Raw genomic sequence first — 15,987 nt, forward strand, 5'->3', positions numbered from 1 at the left:
AAGGATTTAAATATAGTCATATTTGATATTCTCTAAAATTTTCAGTCTTTTAAAATTAGGAAAAATGCAAAACCAAAAATAGAAAATAAATAAATAAACTTCCAGACACTTTTTTGAGCAATTATTTTAAGAAAAATATAAGAGAAAATTTTGTTTAAAAAAATTGATAAGAAATATATATCTGAATGATTCAAAAAATCAAAAAAAATAATTCAAACTCTGTAAAATATATATATATATATATATATATATATATATATATATATATATATGCAATTCTTATCAAGTTATAATAACTAAATTTTTTCTAATAAATAAATAAAAGAAAATAAAAAACAAAGAAGGGAAAAGAAGTAATTTAAGAAAATGATGTAAATGAGAATAATGATCAGATTAAGGTAAGGAAGTAAAAAGAATAGTACTCGATAATTGAATATGATTACCTTTGATATTCTATAAAATCTGAAACTCAAATTTTTTGTCTTTTAAAATTAGCAAAAAATGTAAAAATAAATAAATAAAATTGAAGGTTTTAAAAAGTGTCGGATCATATTATATATAGGTAAATCATCAACATATTATGAATGTTGGGCCCTGTTGCACGGGCAATACCTATTTAGTAGATTACTATATAGTAGAAGTGACTACGAACCACACACGTCATGGTTGACAAACATGTGCGCTTTGTGGCATTTAAATTATATTAATGGTCATTTTGATCATTTAAATATTAAATTATTAAATAATTTGAATTATTTTTATATTTTAAAATTAAATTAAATATATTATAAAACACAATAATCAATAGCTTAAAATATTTTTAAAAATTATATTAAAAAAATTATAGTCAAATAAAAAATTGACACGACTCTTCATATTTTATTCGTACTATATAAATTGAGATAAAGAAAATAAAAATATTTTCAATAATTTTTATAGCTGCAAATTGCGTTTAAAAAACTATAGATCATAATAATTAATGACTTATAATAATGGAAAAAGAAAAAATTTATGGTCAAAGAAATTTTTTATTGACTCGTTAAATTTTATTTGTGTCACATAAATTGGGATAAAGCAGAAGTAACATATATTGAACTCATGATATAAAAAAAATTACAATCAATGAAAAATTTGATTAACTTTTCAAAAGAGTAAAGACATTTTGAATAATTTATATATTGATAAATTACTTCAAAAATATTATAAATTACAATAATTAATAATTTCATTAATTTTAAAAATTATGATTAAGAAAATATTTGATTAACATTTAAAATTTTATTTGTATTATATAAATTTAAATAAAAATAATAATATATATTAGATCCGTGCTAACACGGCTTCAATATCTATCTAGTATATCAAAAGGATATATTCGGAAGGTCCAAAGTACTTGGACTATTAATTTTCCAATCACTCCCAAACTCCAAAATATTAAAATTTCATATTTTATAATTATGATTTTATTCTTATAGTGTGTGATATTCACGAAGTCGATTATAAATAGATTATCTTATATACCCCTTCTTTTTACTATCAAAAATCATATGATGACACGTTATCATATGTACGCCCTAGCAAAATTATTATTTATCTGTTTATTCATCGTTGTGCGAAACAAAACAACTCGAAATACTCAATAAGAATAAGTATTTATCTTTATTATTATTATTATCATATCAATTTGATTATTTTCTTTAGTACTGTTGTTATGGTGTTCTTATTATTTAAAAAGGGAAAAAAATTACGCGAATAAATAAATATATATTAGTGAAATATTTAACATAGCTAAAGTTTGAATTAATTATGGCTCGCGGCAAATATCTAGCTGTAATTACAGTTTGAGTTTTGTATAATTCGCGCGATTATACAGTTAAGTTTTGTATAATTCGCGCAATTTATACAAACGATGTGCGTAAATCATATTGTATAGTGAAATATACAAACACTACAAATTGTGTAGGGAATTATACAAATGTTGTGCATGAATTGTATAGTGAAATATACAAACGTTATACAAAAATTGTGAATTATATAGCGAATTATACAAATGCATATAAATTATGCGCGAATTATACTAATACTGCTATAACTATAGCTACAAATTATAATTAACAAACTATAATTATACAACATAATTAAAATATTTTTGAATGGTTATATACAAAAAGTCCTATAAAAAAAAAAAAAGAAGAAGAAGAAGGTATCTACTAAAATAAATAAAAAGAAGGTTAAAACGTAAAAAGGAAATGAAATGTTCATATTGGGCCCAACCCATTAGTCGCTTCACAAAAAGCATTGAGAAGTAATATTTCATTTTACACCACCTATCGATAGAAAGAGAAAGTTATTACTCCGGGAAGACTGACAGAGCAACAACAGTTGCAAGAGGGGTTAGGGTTTCAGATCTCAGCAAAAACCTTGCCGGAAAAATGGCTTTGAGGAACTTGTACAAGGAGATAAAGGGATTGAAGGTGAAGGAGGTTCCGGCGCACCTAAAGCCGATGCTCTCAATTAATTACGCGAAGAATGCTATCAGGAAGGGATTGGATAACTACCATGCCAAGTACATCGAAACCAGCTCCGTTGATCCTCTTCTCCATGTCTGCTTCGGAGGTATGATATTCTCCTACCTCGTCGCCCTTCCAGAAGAGCGACGCCACCTCGAGCACAAACAGCATGGCGGCGGACATTGATTGTCGCTCTGATTCTCTAAGGTAACTATAGTTTAACATTGATTATGTGTTCTATCAATTTAATTGCAATTTTTCTGATCCATCTCTGTACCGGATCTGTAGATAAAGGGAGTTATTTAGATGGTCAACGTAATCACCTTATGTTGAGGATGATATGATCCTATAATTGGATATTGCTGATGTTCTTTCTATAATTATGAAGTTGAGATGAGTTTGTGAGGTTAAATTCTAAAAAGAGTATTTGGGAATTACTAAAATCAATGTAAAATTACAAAAACAACATTCCAAGTGTATTTCTACAAGCTAGGTTTGGGGAGGGGAGAGTGTACACATACCTTACCTATACCTCGTGAAGATAGAGACACCGTTTCCACTTAGTAAACACACTAGGCAATTTGAAAAAGACAATACAAATAATAGAGAGAGCGTAACATACCAACAAAGAACATATATGTAAAATTATTCCCAAGAATTGTGAAAGTAGTCCTTGGTTGCCATTGTTGTTTTAGAAACATAGGGTAAATGTATTTCTCTAGTATGAGAATTTGCATTCTTCGCTTTTTATTTAGTAGCAATGCTTCTCTGAGAATAGTGTTCGTTAGATGGGACTCGGTGCTTAAATGAAGACAATCAAATATCTAGGTCTATGTTCTAGTAGAACGGTATAAATATGCAACATATAGAATTCAAATTGGATAGTTGTTGTGGAGAAGCACTAATTCAAGTTTTATGTGATAAGAAGATACCTACCCAAGTGAAAAGCAAGTCCTTACGAAATGGTTGTAAAGCAACAATGTTATGTAAGGAGTGTTGGGTTTCTAAGGTGAATGTTAAAATAGATTTGTCTTCGTACATGATTACACAAGAGTTGAAATGAATAGTTTTGACAACACGTGTAAAGGATAAGATGAGTGAATATCTCACTCACTCTGGAGTATTGAGGTGGTTTAGCAATGGCTGTCTTATATCTTCAGACATGAAATTATGGTTGTTGAAGGCATTGGACATCTCAAGTTAGACCTTAATCACATAAAAAGAAGTTAAAAGTAATTACAAACCAAACTAAGCAAAAAATATAGCATAATGAAAAAAATAATTGTCCAACTAGTTAGAGATTGATGTTTAGTCTTGTTTGTCGGATAACATTAGTCCAATACTTCTTCTTCTTGATGAGCTATTTGTATGTCTATAAAAATGTGGATAACCTATAGAGTTAGAGAACTTAAGAGTATTAGAACGAGACATTTCTTAATGATAGGAAAATGGATTGTGAAAATATATAAAGCCAGGCCCAGTTAGCCTAGAACTTAAAACTTGGGTTGTATATGGTCGTAGTTGGTAAGATGTATGATTGATTTTTAAGATCAAGATGGTCTGTAGTGGCTATTGGTGTAAGTTTACTGAAGATGGTCACCGTGAGACAACTTAACAATACTGATTAGTATTTCATGCTTGAAAATGCTTTTCTATAAATAAGGATCAGGGACGTAAAGAAGTGGAGCTATTTGTGGATCCATGAGAATTGTGTGGCTTGTTTTCTTAGAATAACTATATTTTGGATAATCAAAGTGCTCTTGTCAGGTTATTAATGTGAACTGTGAATGATGTTCCTGAGCTCTATCTTTGCTTTGGGGCATGTGCATTGTTTGAGCTCAAGAACTAGCACATCTGTCCAGATATACTAATTGAGTTTGAGAAAGTACAACTCTCTCGTAGAGGGAAATGAAAATGAAGTGAGATTTGAGAATTATGTCTGAGAACTCTCGTTCATGTTGATAGGTAGACACATGGACGTAGCTTATATATTTGAACTCATCCTTTTGCATTCTGTTGACAGATTTCCTGGGAGTATTATCGTACAGCGAAGGACAAACATCTGTCTCTGTTTGTTGCTTTTACCCTCTTTTCAGTAATTGGTGTACCCAGTGAGGCTCATTTGTGCAATACCTGGCTTATTTGTTGGTTTAATAAAATGTAGTCAAATACTTCTTCCCTTGCCTGTGGGCGGTATAACATGTGCCTTACCAAACAGAGGCTGAATTTGCTTTTTATATGAACCAACGTTTTTTGTTCTTCGCCCACATTTAAGGATTTGTCCCTTGCTCTTTAAACAATTAAAATCCTTTTCTTAGATTCTCCGCTATTTTGATTTCGATTTATATTACTTTTCTCATGATGGATCGTCTTAAAGATTGCAATGGTGCTTACTTTTCTCATTGATGGATCGTCTTAAAGATTGCAATGGGCACCGATGGTGCGGCTGGACCTGGCCGTGCCCGTGTGTGATGAATGGTGGGGGTTGAGAACTATTGACCTTTTTTGGTTCTCAATTCCAAGAGCAGACAAAAACAAATTGCTTGATATATATGCTAGGTACCCAATGGAATTAATTGAGGAAGTTCCAAGGGAGGTGCTACTCGTAAATCATCATCATGGATTCTTGTGGTTAGGGTGATGAACCAACCAACATTACACATTAGGATGTTTGGAATTAAGCAACCGCTGATCAGGCTTATAACACTCGTTGAATTCCTATCAACACAATGGCCTTCGCGACTACTATGATTAAATAAATTACTGAAGAGTAGATACATGAAAAACAACTATGAACAAACCAATGGGAAAACAACGCTACTCAAGTGGAAATACCAGTACATAAACTATGAACTAAGCTTAACTTCCAAGGTGCTAATTGTTCACATTTATATTGCAAAGTTATTTTTTTCCATCAGAGCTCATCCGCTTGGTGTCCAGGGTCTCTATCTCCAAAAGAGAATGTTCTTTTCACCTTATTCGTAGTCTTCTGCACTGCTTCCCCTGCTAATTTTGCAGCTGATTTGGCGGATTCTTCTAAGGCCGCTTTGCTCTTGTCAAGGCTCTTCAGGACAGCTTCTTTTACCTTTTCACCTGGTGCTCCCCCTTCAACCCTGGCCTGTGCTTCCTGGCTATCCCTGAAACTGCCCATTTTGCTCACAATCAGTCACAAACAAATTCTAAATGGAAAAAAGAGTCTTTTCTTATGTAAGATTTTGGAAACTATAACCTGTATTCAACTCAAAACATTTGTTGTAAGAGTCAAAAAAAGCAGTGGACTGTAGGGTTGTGGGGACTTACTCTAGAGTTGGAGGGGAGAAGTAGGCCTTTCCTTGTTTGATTAGTGATTCAAATTTGCTCCAATAATTAGTTGGAGTTTGAGGAAAAGAAGCGGGGAAAGAAAACATTCTCTTGACAGTCTCTATAATAGGAGTCCTACTCTTCTCATGGAGTTGTTGTTCTTGAATCTGCTGCTCTTCTCCTCCTCCTTGTTCATCTCCAGCACTGCCAATAGTGTAGTGGAATGATGTGATAAACAACAATAAGAGAAGGAACAAGAAGTGGTAGCTCCTAAGATGAGAATGGTTCTTCATGTTGTTGCCAAATGAGAAAAGATGCATTGGATAGATCACAAATTAATAATATGATTAAGTAATTGAGCTAATTATACAGCTGTTTAGGGCTTCTCCCAAATTGCTAGTATTTTATTGTTGGTTGACACGTTTTCACCATCTCTATGGCACACACTACGTGGATGCTCTTGGCCTACCACTTGGCAAAGCACTGGACTGTCGTGTGGCACTCGAGGATTTTCTTTCTTTTGTCCGCGTCGCGTCCGAGAGGGGTTGTTTGGTTCCTTTATTCTGTATTTCGTAGAGATAGACACAAAATTTATGAAAGGAATAGATATTTTAAAAAATATATTAAATTATTATGGCTAGATTATAATATGTGTTATATGGCGAATGGATAATGACAGAATCATTTAGTAAAATATACTTTAACTGATAGATGTTTGATTTATTGGACTAAAATTGAGATATACAGAATGTAATATAAATTGTGTATTTAGTTTTACAGTAGAAAGAATTAGATTAAACTTTAGTTTTCAAATTTTAATCTCAAGTATTTTAAAAAAAAATGTGGATGAAGAGCTTTGAAGGACATCTTTGTCATTTTAATGTTATATTTCGAGGTTGTTATTTTATGTTAGTGGAGGGCTAGAATTTCCACTATGGAATTTTAAAATATAATATAAATACTCAAATTATAGATGCATAAACATATAATTTTAATTATATAAAAATAATATTTTTCATTAAAGGGGGTTCGGATGAATCCTTAACCAAGCTAGCTTTGCCCCTAGTTGAATGGGTACAAAAATGACAACTTTAGTATAAACAATTTCGGAATTACTTATATTAAAAGAAAAAATTCAACCAAACACAAGATAAATAATCTTACAATCAAACACAAGATAAACAATCTTACATTTTCGAAATTACCATTATTAATTTTTTGTTTTTATAATTATGGTGTGTAGCCAATTTGTGCGCATCTCAATTAATTCACCCACTTTCTTGACGGTTAAGCTACTCCGCGACACCTTCGGTGTTGAGGCTATCAAAAGACATGGACAGATTAGTTGAATGCGTGCTTTAAGGTCCTGCAAATTCGGTCATCTATGCTATAAATCCACACAACGTTAAAAGTTATGCCAAAAATAGGTGTTGCAACTAGGCATATGAAGGCAGATATCACAGGACACTTATTATGTTTCCTTTTATTTCCTAAAGCATAAATAAATCCAATAGTACTAAAGTTCAGTGAACAAGAGACTTCAGTTGTCATGTATATATAAATTAAAATACATTTCATAATCTTGAATTTCAGCAGCCTTGATTCAATGAGTTCATTTTCTCTTATTTTCTTCCCCTTTGTCGCTGTAATTGTTAAGTTTCGAATAAGTATATTAAAGAGTGAACTTAAAAGGTAAGAGGGAGGGGTCAACTATAGCAGCAATAGTAGTACTAGCCAGTAAAGATCAAGAATGTACATAATACATCAAAACTCAGAACAACTAATCATATGTCAAGCTAAATCCGGTCTACAAGACTCAATTTCAGTCTGAACTAGAAATTTACATGGTAGTTCTATTAATTCCAGAGGGCTTTGCTGGATCGTGAAAAGGTCGGGCCTGGTATCATGTATCATTTGGTGTCTTGGTTGACTCTAGCTTCCTCTACAAGAGCAGAAAACATACCTTAAACAATTCTTCAGATGCAGTTCTGAGACCAAATTACAATACCTACTTATTACTGTACAAAGCACCCTACTAGCTGTTACCTTGCTTCTAACAAGTGGGACTGATTTTTACACTGCATTCATTCTCATGTAAAGCAGCAGCATTTTAGAATCACCACTTGTTTTTCCAATAATCTCCTTCCAATTCCCCTAGCACTGAAGCAAAAGCTCCACAAGAAACAACTCCCCATCAAACCTCAGCCCAGAGGATTCAGCAGCATGAAGTAAACCATCTACCATGCCACCGAAGATGTATAAATTACGACCAGAAGGATCCACACAAGCTCGGTGAAATGATCTGCCGCAAGGGTTATCACCTTTAGACTTGAGCCGTCTCCACAATTTAGCCGTTGATCTCTCCGGTGTTGGAGGAGACCCAGACTGCATAATGGACGTAACTGAGCTGATATCCAACACCCAAAAGTCATTTTTCCTGTGACGGTAGGAATCTTCTCCTCCATAAATTAACAATCGTCCTCCTATGATGAGACTAGCCGAGTGACCAACTCTTGGCAGGGTCAATCCTTGGGGTATATTTTGCAAGTCAAATAGTAACTGTACCCATCTCCAGTGACCTTCAGATGTATCAAAGAGCCATACATCATTAAGCACCTCATAGCCTAAACCCCTCCCACCAAACAAAATTGTTTGGTTTCCTCCAACAGGGGTCAATGTATGTCCAGAGCGAGATGGAGGAGATGGATGAATTACAATTTCTTGCCAAACTCCAAGATGAAGATTCTCGGACAGTTCCAATATCCATGCATCTCCCAATCGCAGACCAGACAAACCAATCCCTCCATGAATCAGCATCCTCCTTTTATCAATGCTACATGCAGCATGAGCGCCTCTTGGTGGAGGAGCAATGGAACCAACATCAAATAATCTCCAGGATAATGTGATACCAAATGCATCATGTACTGCTACTTGGCCGATCCATGTATCATTTTGGCGGGCCCCCTGATCATTTATTCCTCCGAAAAGCACTAGACAATCACCAATCACGACGCATGAATGCCCAAAGCGACCACTTGGGACCCCTGATTCAATCTTATTCCATTTCAACATTCTCTTGAAGTCATTGCCAACATATGCTACCCATGTATCGTCCAGATGTCTTCCTAAAGTATATCACAGATAACACCACTTTAGGAAGAAATATAACTGGTTATCGATAAATAGCAAACATCAGACGCAAATTACTGCATATAAACCTATAATAATCTACAGACAATCTTATAGGATGTATGCTATTCAAAAAATTTGGTCTTCTTTTTTTATGACAGAGAAATCTGTCTAGGGCCAACCTTTAGGACCAATGGCAGCTTTTGGAACTGGGGATAATGGGTCCATCCCTCTATCCTTCCCCACTTAAATACTAGGCTTAGGCTCAAACTTGTGACATAAGTCACAAGTACCTCAGCCTTTGCCATTTGAACTAAGCCCTAGGGGCATACTTGTTCAGAGTTTAAAGACCAAATTACTGAGTGTGATAGATCAGGTTGGGATTAATTCAGAGTGTGACCAAATGGTATTCATGAGACTATCATATATTGAGTGAGCGGAGTTCCATGCCCTTTTCCTCCTTTTCTTACTTGTCTATCCCATTACCAACAAAATACCTAATTTGGAATGATGAATGATTGATACTGATTATGGCTCATGTTTAGACATTTGCTGTCATATAAATTTGAGTGTTTATGCCATGTGATGTCGTGAAAGAGTTCTTGAGCACTGTGTTCCATGTATAACTTCTGTTGATTTCTCCCCTCATAACTCTTTTGTAATTTTTTCAAAACTTTTCTCAGTAAATTGAAGTTCATCATAGCAGCTTTTAATTAGAAAAATACAGTAGAATTTATATATCTATCCCAAGAACAGATAAAAGTTGCAGTTCTTCTCACAAGCTTGCATCTTCATGTGTAAAGTAAATCCAAGACCTTGATTGCATGAATTTCGTCAAACTAGGTCAATTTAAAAGCCAAAACAAGATAATTCTTCCCAGTTTATCTTAAAGTCTGATTAAATATAAGGATCTCAGCTCCAATAATGTAAGAAGCACATAGCTAGTAGCAGTACTGAAAAGCTCCATGATAATAGTCAGCAGCATCCTGATTTTTTTCCAAATGGAACACCCTATGAAGAACCAAAATGAGAGCAAAATCTAGGTTTGAACTAATAAAAGAGATAAATACCTTACTAGATCACCGTAAAAGGCTTAGCTAGTAAAAGAAAACAAGCACAGTGATGAAAGGGTTAATGGAGACACAAAGGCCAAGTATATGTCCCAGCTGAGCATTAGTCATTGGAAACTGAGTTAACCAATAACAACAACAATAACATACCCAGTCAAATTCCACTAAGTGGGTATGGGGATATGAGAGCAACCAAAATCCTTGCAAATGCACTATAAATATTAACAAACATAGCAACCATTTCAGAGTAGTGAGAAATTTGTACCAGAAATCAAAATCTATTAAAGTTGAAAAAATATGGAATACTAACTGACCTCCCTCGCAGCCACCGCCGAAGAGAACTAGACAGCCAGAAACAAAGTTGAGAGAATGAGAAGCTCTAGGTCGAGGAAGCAATAGCTCTTCTCCTCCTTGTGGATGCGTCAACAGTTTGCGAAAGTAAACAGAATCCAATTGGTAGATTTGCTGGTAAAGCTTCTTCCAAGGAAATTGTTGTTGTTTACCGTCAGCAGCTAAGGATCTGAGTGCATCAATAGAGGAGTTTCCCCAATCTCTTCGACAGAGTGATTCCCATAAAGAGTCTGAGTAAGTGAGTGACCTGAACTTCTTACAAGTCATAGCAAAGCAAAAAATGGAGTCCAAAGGTAAGAGTAGTAAGATGGAGAAGACATGGTCTTGAGCTATTGTCGTTATTGGAGATGATCCGTTGCAGCTGCTGCTTGTAGCCATGGAAGTTGAGAGTTGAGAATGGAGAGCACACGCTGCTGCTGCTGCTGATTGTTGGGGATTTTGGCTTTGGCTCTCGTTTTTACCTTGTTGGGTGGTGGGTGCATCTCTGTTTTTGCTCTGCCTTTGTTTTTAATAATCGGCTTCTAACATGGATATTAGATACCGGATACAAAATTAAAAAAAGAATTATGAGGAATTTTTGCATATGATTATTTTAAAATATTTTAATTATCGTTTGTTAATTACAATTCAGAGTTATAGTTATAGCATCATTTATATAATTCGAGCAATATTTATATACGTTTGCATAATTTGCTATATAATTTGCAGTTTTTTGTATAGCTTTGGTATATTTCACTATACAATTCATACACAACATTTGTACAATTCACTATATAATTTGTAGTGTTTGTATATTTAGCAATACAATTCGATTCTTGCACAACGTTTGTATGAATCACGCGAATTATACAAAATTCAAATTGTATTCACGTATAACATTTATATAATTGCACACAACATTTGTATAATCGCGTGGATTATACAAAACTCAAATTGTAATTACACCTAAATATTTACCGCGAGCCGTAATTAATTCAAATTATATCTATATTATTAATTCAAACTCCCCTTCCGTAGTTCAGTGGCTAAAACTCAGATAGATTTTTTTACTCCTTAGGAAGGATGATAAAGGTTTGTCCAAAGACCGTAAGGTCATCCCGATCGACAACCTTACAATCCGACATAAGCTCTTAGTGATGGATTTAGGGATCAAGATGACGAGGACGAGGAGGGTCGGGGAAGAACGACCAAGGATCAGATGGGGGAGTTTGACAATGGTTAGTGCCCTAGAGATGGAGAGAAATTGAAGGATATGGGGGTCTGGGATAGTAGTCGGGATGCGAACGGTATGTGGGATAGGACAGCTAGTTGTATTAGGGCTGTAGCAAGGGAAGTGTTAGGAGTCTCGACATGTAGTCGTAGTCGGCATCGAGGGGACTGGTGGTGGAATGGAGAAGTGCAAGGGAAAGTGGAAGCAAAGAAGGTGGCGTATGCTAAGTTGATAGAGAGTAAGGATAAAATGGAGAAGTGGACGAATGGGTAACTGTATAAGATAGCGAGGAAAGAGGCGAAGTCGGCGGTTGCAACGGCAAAAACGACAGCTTTTGAACGCCTTTATGCTGAACTAGAAGAGAAAGGCGGGGACATGAAATTATTCAGGCTAGCCAGGGCTCGAGAGAGAAGGGCACGCGGTGTGGATCAAGTGAAGTGCATTAAAGACGAGCACGGAAAAGTATTGGTAGAGGAGACCCTTATCAAACAAAGATGGCAGTCATACATCCATAAACTTTTGAATGACAAAGGGGACAGAGAAATTGTGTTGGGAGATTTGGAACATACAGAAAGGAGTCACGATATTGAGGGTTGTAGGAGTATTACGGTCGATAAGTTTAAAGGTGTTGTTCGTAGGATGCGTAGGGGAAGAGCGACCGGACCTGACGAGATTCCTGGAGAATTTTGGAAGAGTGCGGGCTCGGTAGGTTTGAAATGGCTGACTAGGTTATTTAATGTCATTTTTACGACGGAAACGATGCTCGTAGAATGGAGGTCGAGCATCATGATCCCTCTATACAAAAACAAGGGGGATAGCCAAAGTTGTGACAACTATAGAGGTATCAAGCTTTTAAGCCATACTATGAAAGTGTGGGAAATAGTGATGAAGATGAGGGTGAGGAGAGGCGTATCTATTTCAGAGAACCAGTTCGGATTTATGCCGGGACGCTCAACTACGGAAGCCATCCACCTGATGAGGAGACTAATGGAGCAATATAGGGAGAGGAAGAGAGACTTGCATATGGTATTCATCGACTTAGAAAAGGCTTACGATAAAGTCCCACGAGAGATACTATGGAGATGTTTGGAGGCTAAAGGTGTACCTGTAGCGTACATAAGGGTGATCAAGGACATGTACGAGGGTGCCAAAACCAGGATAAGGACAGTAGGAGGGGACTCAGAACACTTCTTAGTTGTGATGGGGTTGCATCAAGGATCAGCTCTTAGTTTGTTTTTATTTGCCTTGGTGATGGATGGATTGATGCGATAAATTCAAGGTGAGGTGCCATGGTATATGCTTTTTGCGGACGACATAGTCCTCATCGATGAGACTCGTAGCGGAGTTAACGCTAAGCTAGAAGATTGGAGACGCACCTTGGAGTCTAAAGGGTTTAAGCTGAGTAGAACCAAGACAGAGTACCTAGAGTGCAAGTTCAGTGAGACACCTCAGGAGGTTGGCGCGGAGTTAGGCTCGGGGACCAAGCCATCCAAAAGAAAAGTAGTTTTAAGTACCTTGGTTCTATCATGCAAGGCAGCGGGGAGATCGACGAGGATGTCACACATCGTATTGGGGCAGGATAGATGAAATGGAGGCTCGCCTCCGGTGTGTTATGTGACAAGAAGATGCCACCACAACTTAAGGGCAAGTTCTACAAAGTGGTGGTTAGACCAGCTATGTTATATGGGGCGGAGTGTTGGCCAGTTAAGGTCTCCCACGTGCAAAAGATGAAAGTTGCCGAGATGAGAATGTTGAGATGGATGTGTGGGCATACCAGGAGCGACAGGATTAGAAATGAGGCTATTCGAGACGAGGTAGGAGTGGTCTCGGTGGAAGACAAGATGCGGGAAACACGACTGAGATGGTTTGGACATGTGAAGAGGAGAGTCCCAGATGCACCAGTGCGGAGATGTGAGAGATTGGACATGGGTGGTTTCAGAAGAGGTAGGGGTAGGCCGACGAAATATTGGGGAGAGGTGATCAGACAGGACATGGCGCATTTACGACTTACCGAGGACATGACCTTAGATAGGAAGGTGTGGAGGACACACATTAGGGTAGAAGGCTAGTACATAGTGGCATCATTCCCCCTTATTCGTAGGCGTATTAACGCACTATGATTTCTTGTACTCTGATTTATGTTATTTATGGTATTTATGTTATTATCTAATACTATCTACTGATTTTTGTGCTTTGATTATACTATTGTTTGGACCGCTTTCGTTATCTACTTATCTACTTTTAATATTCTTGTCTGACCTTTTTCTATGCTTCTATTGAGCCGGGGGTCTTTCGGAAACAACCGTCTTACATTGGTAGGAGTCAGGTCTGCGTACACTTTACCCTCCCTAGACCCCACGATGTGGGATTTCACTGGGTTGTTGTTGTTGTTGTTATTGTATATCTATATTAGCTAATTAACTAGTATATATTTACTTATTCGCATAATTTTTACAAAAATTATTCACTTCTCATTTTTATTAAAAAATTAGTTAAATTGATTCTCGAAATATACTACATGAAATAGGATGAGAGAGAAATATTTAGTCTTGTTCACACCGAAAAGATTCTAACAAAAATATGAAATAAATCCAGCAAACGATACTGAAATTCAAAGAATTAATAAGTGGAATAATTTAAATTTGCTGGTGTTTCAAAACGAACTCTATAAATTGAAAAACTAAGAAATGATTTATGTTATTCAAATTTCTATAAGTCTTTCCATGTTAAGAAAAAGGTATGTTATTACTAATGAATAGAATTATTATTTTTTAAATAAAAAACCTCGAATTTGAATCTGAAATAATCCTTCTCGAACTCCAAAACTAGTAGTTTCACCTAATTGTTACCATTTTCACTGCACTGGAGACGGAGCATAGCAGTAAACCTTTCCCTTTTTTTGGATTGTTTGTTTGTTTAGTTGAGACAGGACAAAAAGAGTCAGGGAGGATACTTTGTCATTTTGTGTTTTGCTAGAAAAATCCATTTCATCCTCATCGTCTTGGTACTTGGCAGTCCAATAGGGAGGGAGAGGGGGGCCTCGTGTAATTCACAAATCAAATGATGTCCATAGTCACTATCTAAATAATTCTACATTTTAATCAACACTTTGCTTTAGTTTTACCAAGTCAAAGTTGGATAATCACAAGGCTAATCTTTTCCACGAGTAGATCACTCATTGGCCTGCCTATTAAGGAGGCAATTTACAAGAACGAGATGGCTATATAGCGTCAAGCGTTGTTTGCAAGTCACGTCAGTGCAGGCAGGCGCAGAGCAGCGTCATGGTAGCGTTAGCTATGCGAGACTCGGAGCAGCATAGCTCTGCTAGCGAGCCCAGTGCTAGTACATCTGAGACTTCTTAATTGGCTAGTTATAAATAGCTCCAGGATTATAGAACAAAGGATTATTTATGACTAGTTAATAATCCCATGTGGTTTATAAATAAAAATAATTTGAGATAAACTGAAGTTAAAAATTCAAAATCACTCATTTTCAAAGTTATTAGATGTAATTTCCAAGATTGGGGGTCTAACTCCTAATTGAGATAAGAACATTTATAGAAAGAGATTAAATGTTGTGGGGATAATCTCATATCTTAAGATCACTTCATCACCTTGCTTGCTAATTCACGTGGTAAATATCCACATGGCATGAAGTGTTTCGTACGAAGGATTTCAGAAAATAATTACTCCTCCATCACATTTTATATGACACTATTTAATTTAACACGATATTTAAGAAAAAAAAAATTGAAACTTATGACTTAAAACAAAATTTAGACATTTGTATGGTTATAAAACATTTCATTCAAGGCAAAAAATATTTTAAAGTTAAATTATTTCTATTTATAATAAGATAACATTCATTTTGAGACTAACTAAAAATAAAAGAGTGTCATGAAACAGAAGCAATAAGTCAGTTTCTACTACTAAACACCAAAACATATTCTAATTTGTCCATTTAAATTTATTTCTAAATTTTACAGTATTAGTTTTTGAAGAGAATATAAGCAAAGTATTTTATTTTTAGAGATTTTTCTATAATCATGGTACTCAATTCAACTTACACATCTCAATTAATTCTACAAAATCTATCACACTGACACATATACCAAATAACTCGGTCCACATTCCTTCTTGGAAAATATTTTCTGTCCTATCAAACATACCCCCAGGCCATAGACAACTTTTTCAGGTCTATCCAGAAGTGAAGTGGGATAATTGAATATGATGGACAGTTGCCCTTTTTCAAAAACCCACAGAGAAAACAAAAATAACTGCATCCACAGTGCCTTCCCAGTTTGGACAACAGCTTCATGAATAATTGCTGGGACAATCTATCACGCTACTTGTCCTAACCAGATGAAACAATAAAAAAAAGATAAAAAAAAAATTAAAAAGACAATTCTGGTGGCAGA

The 15,987-nt window shown here is 35.5% G+C and overlaps 2 protein-coding genes across 5 annotated transcripts; both read right to left on the reverse strand.

Moving 5' to 3' along the window:
* Positions 1-5,231: 5,231 nt before the first annotated feature.
* Positions 5,232-6,183, reverse strand: LOC129899537 (uncharacterized). Its single transcript, XM_055974538.1, has 2 exons — positions 5,811-6,183; positions 5,232-5,653 (listed from the first exon to the last, which is right to left on the reverse strand). The coding sequence occupies exons 1-2, from the start codon at positions 6,128-6,130 to the stop codon at positions 5,425-5,427; spliced, it is 549 nt and encodes a 182-aa protein (XP_055830513.1). The 5' UTR covers positions 6,131-6,183; the 3' UTR covers positions 5,232-5,424.
* An 805-nt stretch (positions 6,184-6,988) lies between these two features.
* LOC129900450 (F-box/kelch-repeat protein At1g51550) lies at positions 6,989-10,889 on the reverse strand. 4 transcript variants are annotated; one of them, XR_008769619.1, is made up of 3 exons: positions 10,324-10,889; positions 7,655-8,935; positions 6,989-7,176 (listed from the first exon to the last, which is right to left on the reverse strand). XR_008769619.1 is itself a non-coding variant. In XM_055975422.1 (2 exons), the coding sequence occupies exons 1-2, from the start codon at positions 10,736-10,738 to the stop codon at positions 7,965-7,967; spliced, it is 1,386 nt and encodes a 461-aa protein (XP_055831397.1). In that variant the 5' UTR covers positions 10,739-10,889; the 3' UTR covers positions 7,524-7,964. The 4 variants fall into 4 exon arrangements, 1 of the variants encoding a protein (XP_055831397.1); XR_008769620.1 differs by having other exon boundaries at positions 6,991-7,130; XR_008769621.1 differs by lacking the exon at positions 6,989-7,176 and having other exon boundaries at positions 7,524-7,752; positions 7,857-8,935.
* Positions 10,890-15,987: the final 5,098 nt, after the last annotated feature.

The sequence above is a fragment of the Solanum dulcamara genome, chromosome 8, assembly GCF_947179165.1.
Source record: "Solanum dulcamara chromosome 8, daSolDulc1.2, whole genome shotgun sequence".
NCBI lineage: Eukaryota > Viridiplantae > Streptophyta > Magnoliopsida > Solanales > Solanaceae > Solanum > Solanum dulcamara.

What these genes read in the sequence shown, in the direction of transcription:
- LOC129899537 (XM_055974538.1), bottom strand. Translation starts at nt 6,130, where the DNA reads ATGCATCTTTTCTCATTTGGCAACAACATGAAGAACCATTCTCATCTT. An exon ending in TTCTCCCCTCCAACTCTAGA is followed by an intron (nt 5,654 to 5,810) that starts GTAAGTCCCCAC and finishes CAAAATGGGCAG; the next exon opens with TTTCAGGGATAGCCAGGAAG.
- LOC129900450 (XM_055975422.1), bottom strand. Translation starts at nt 10,738, where the DNA reads ATGGCTACAAGCAGCAGCTGCAACGGATCATCTCCAATAACGACAATA. An exon ending in CGGCGGTGGCTGCGAGGGAG is followed by an intron (nt 8,936 to 10,323) that starts GTCAGTTAGTAT and finishes GATATACTTTAG; the next exon opens with GAAGACATCTGGACGATACA.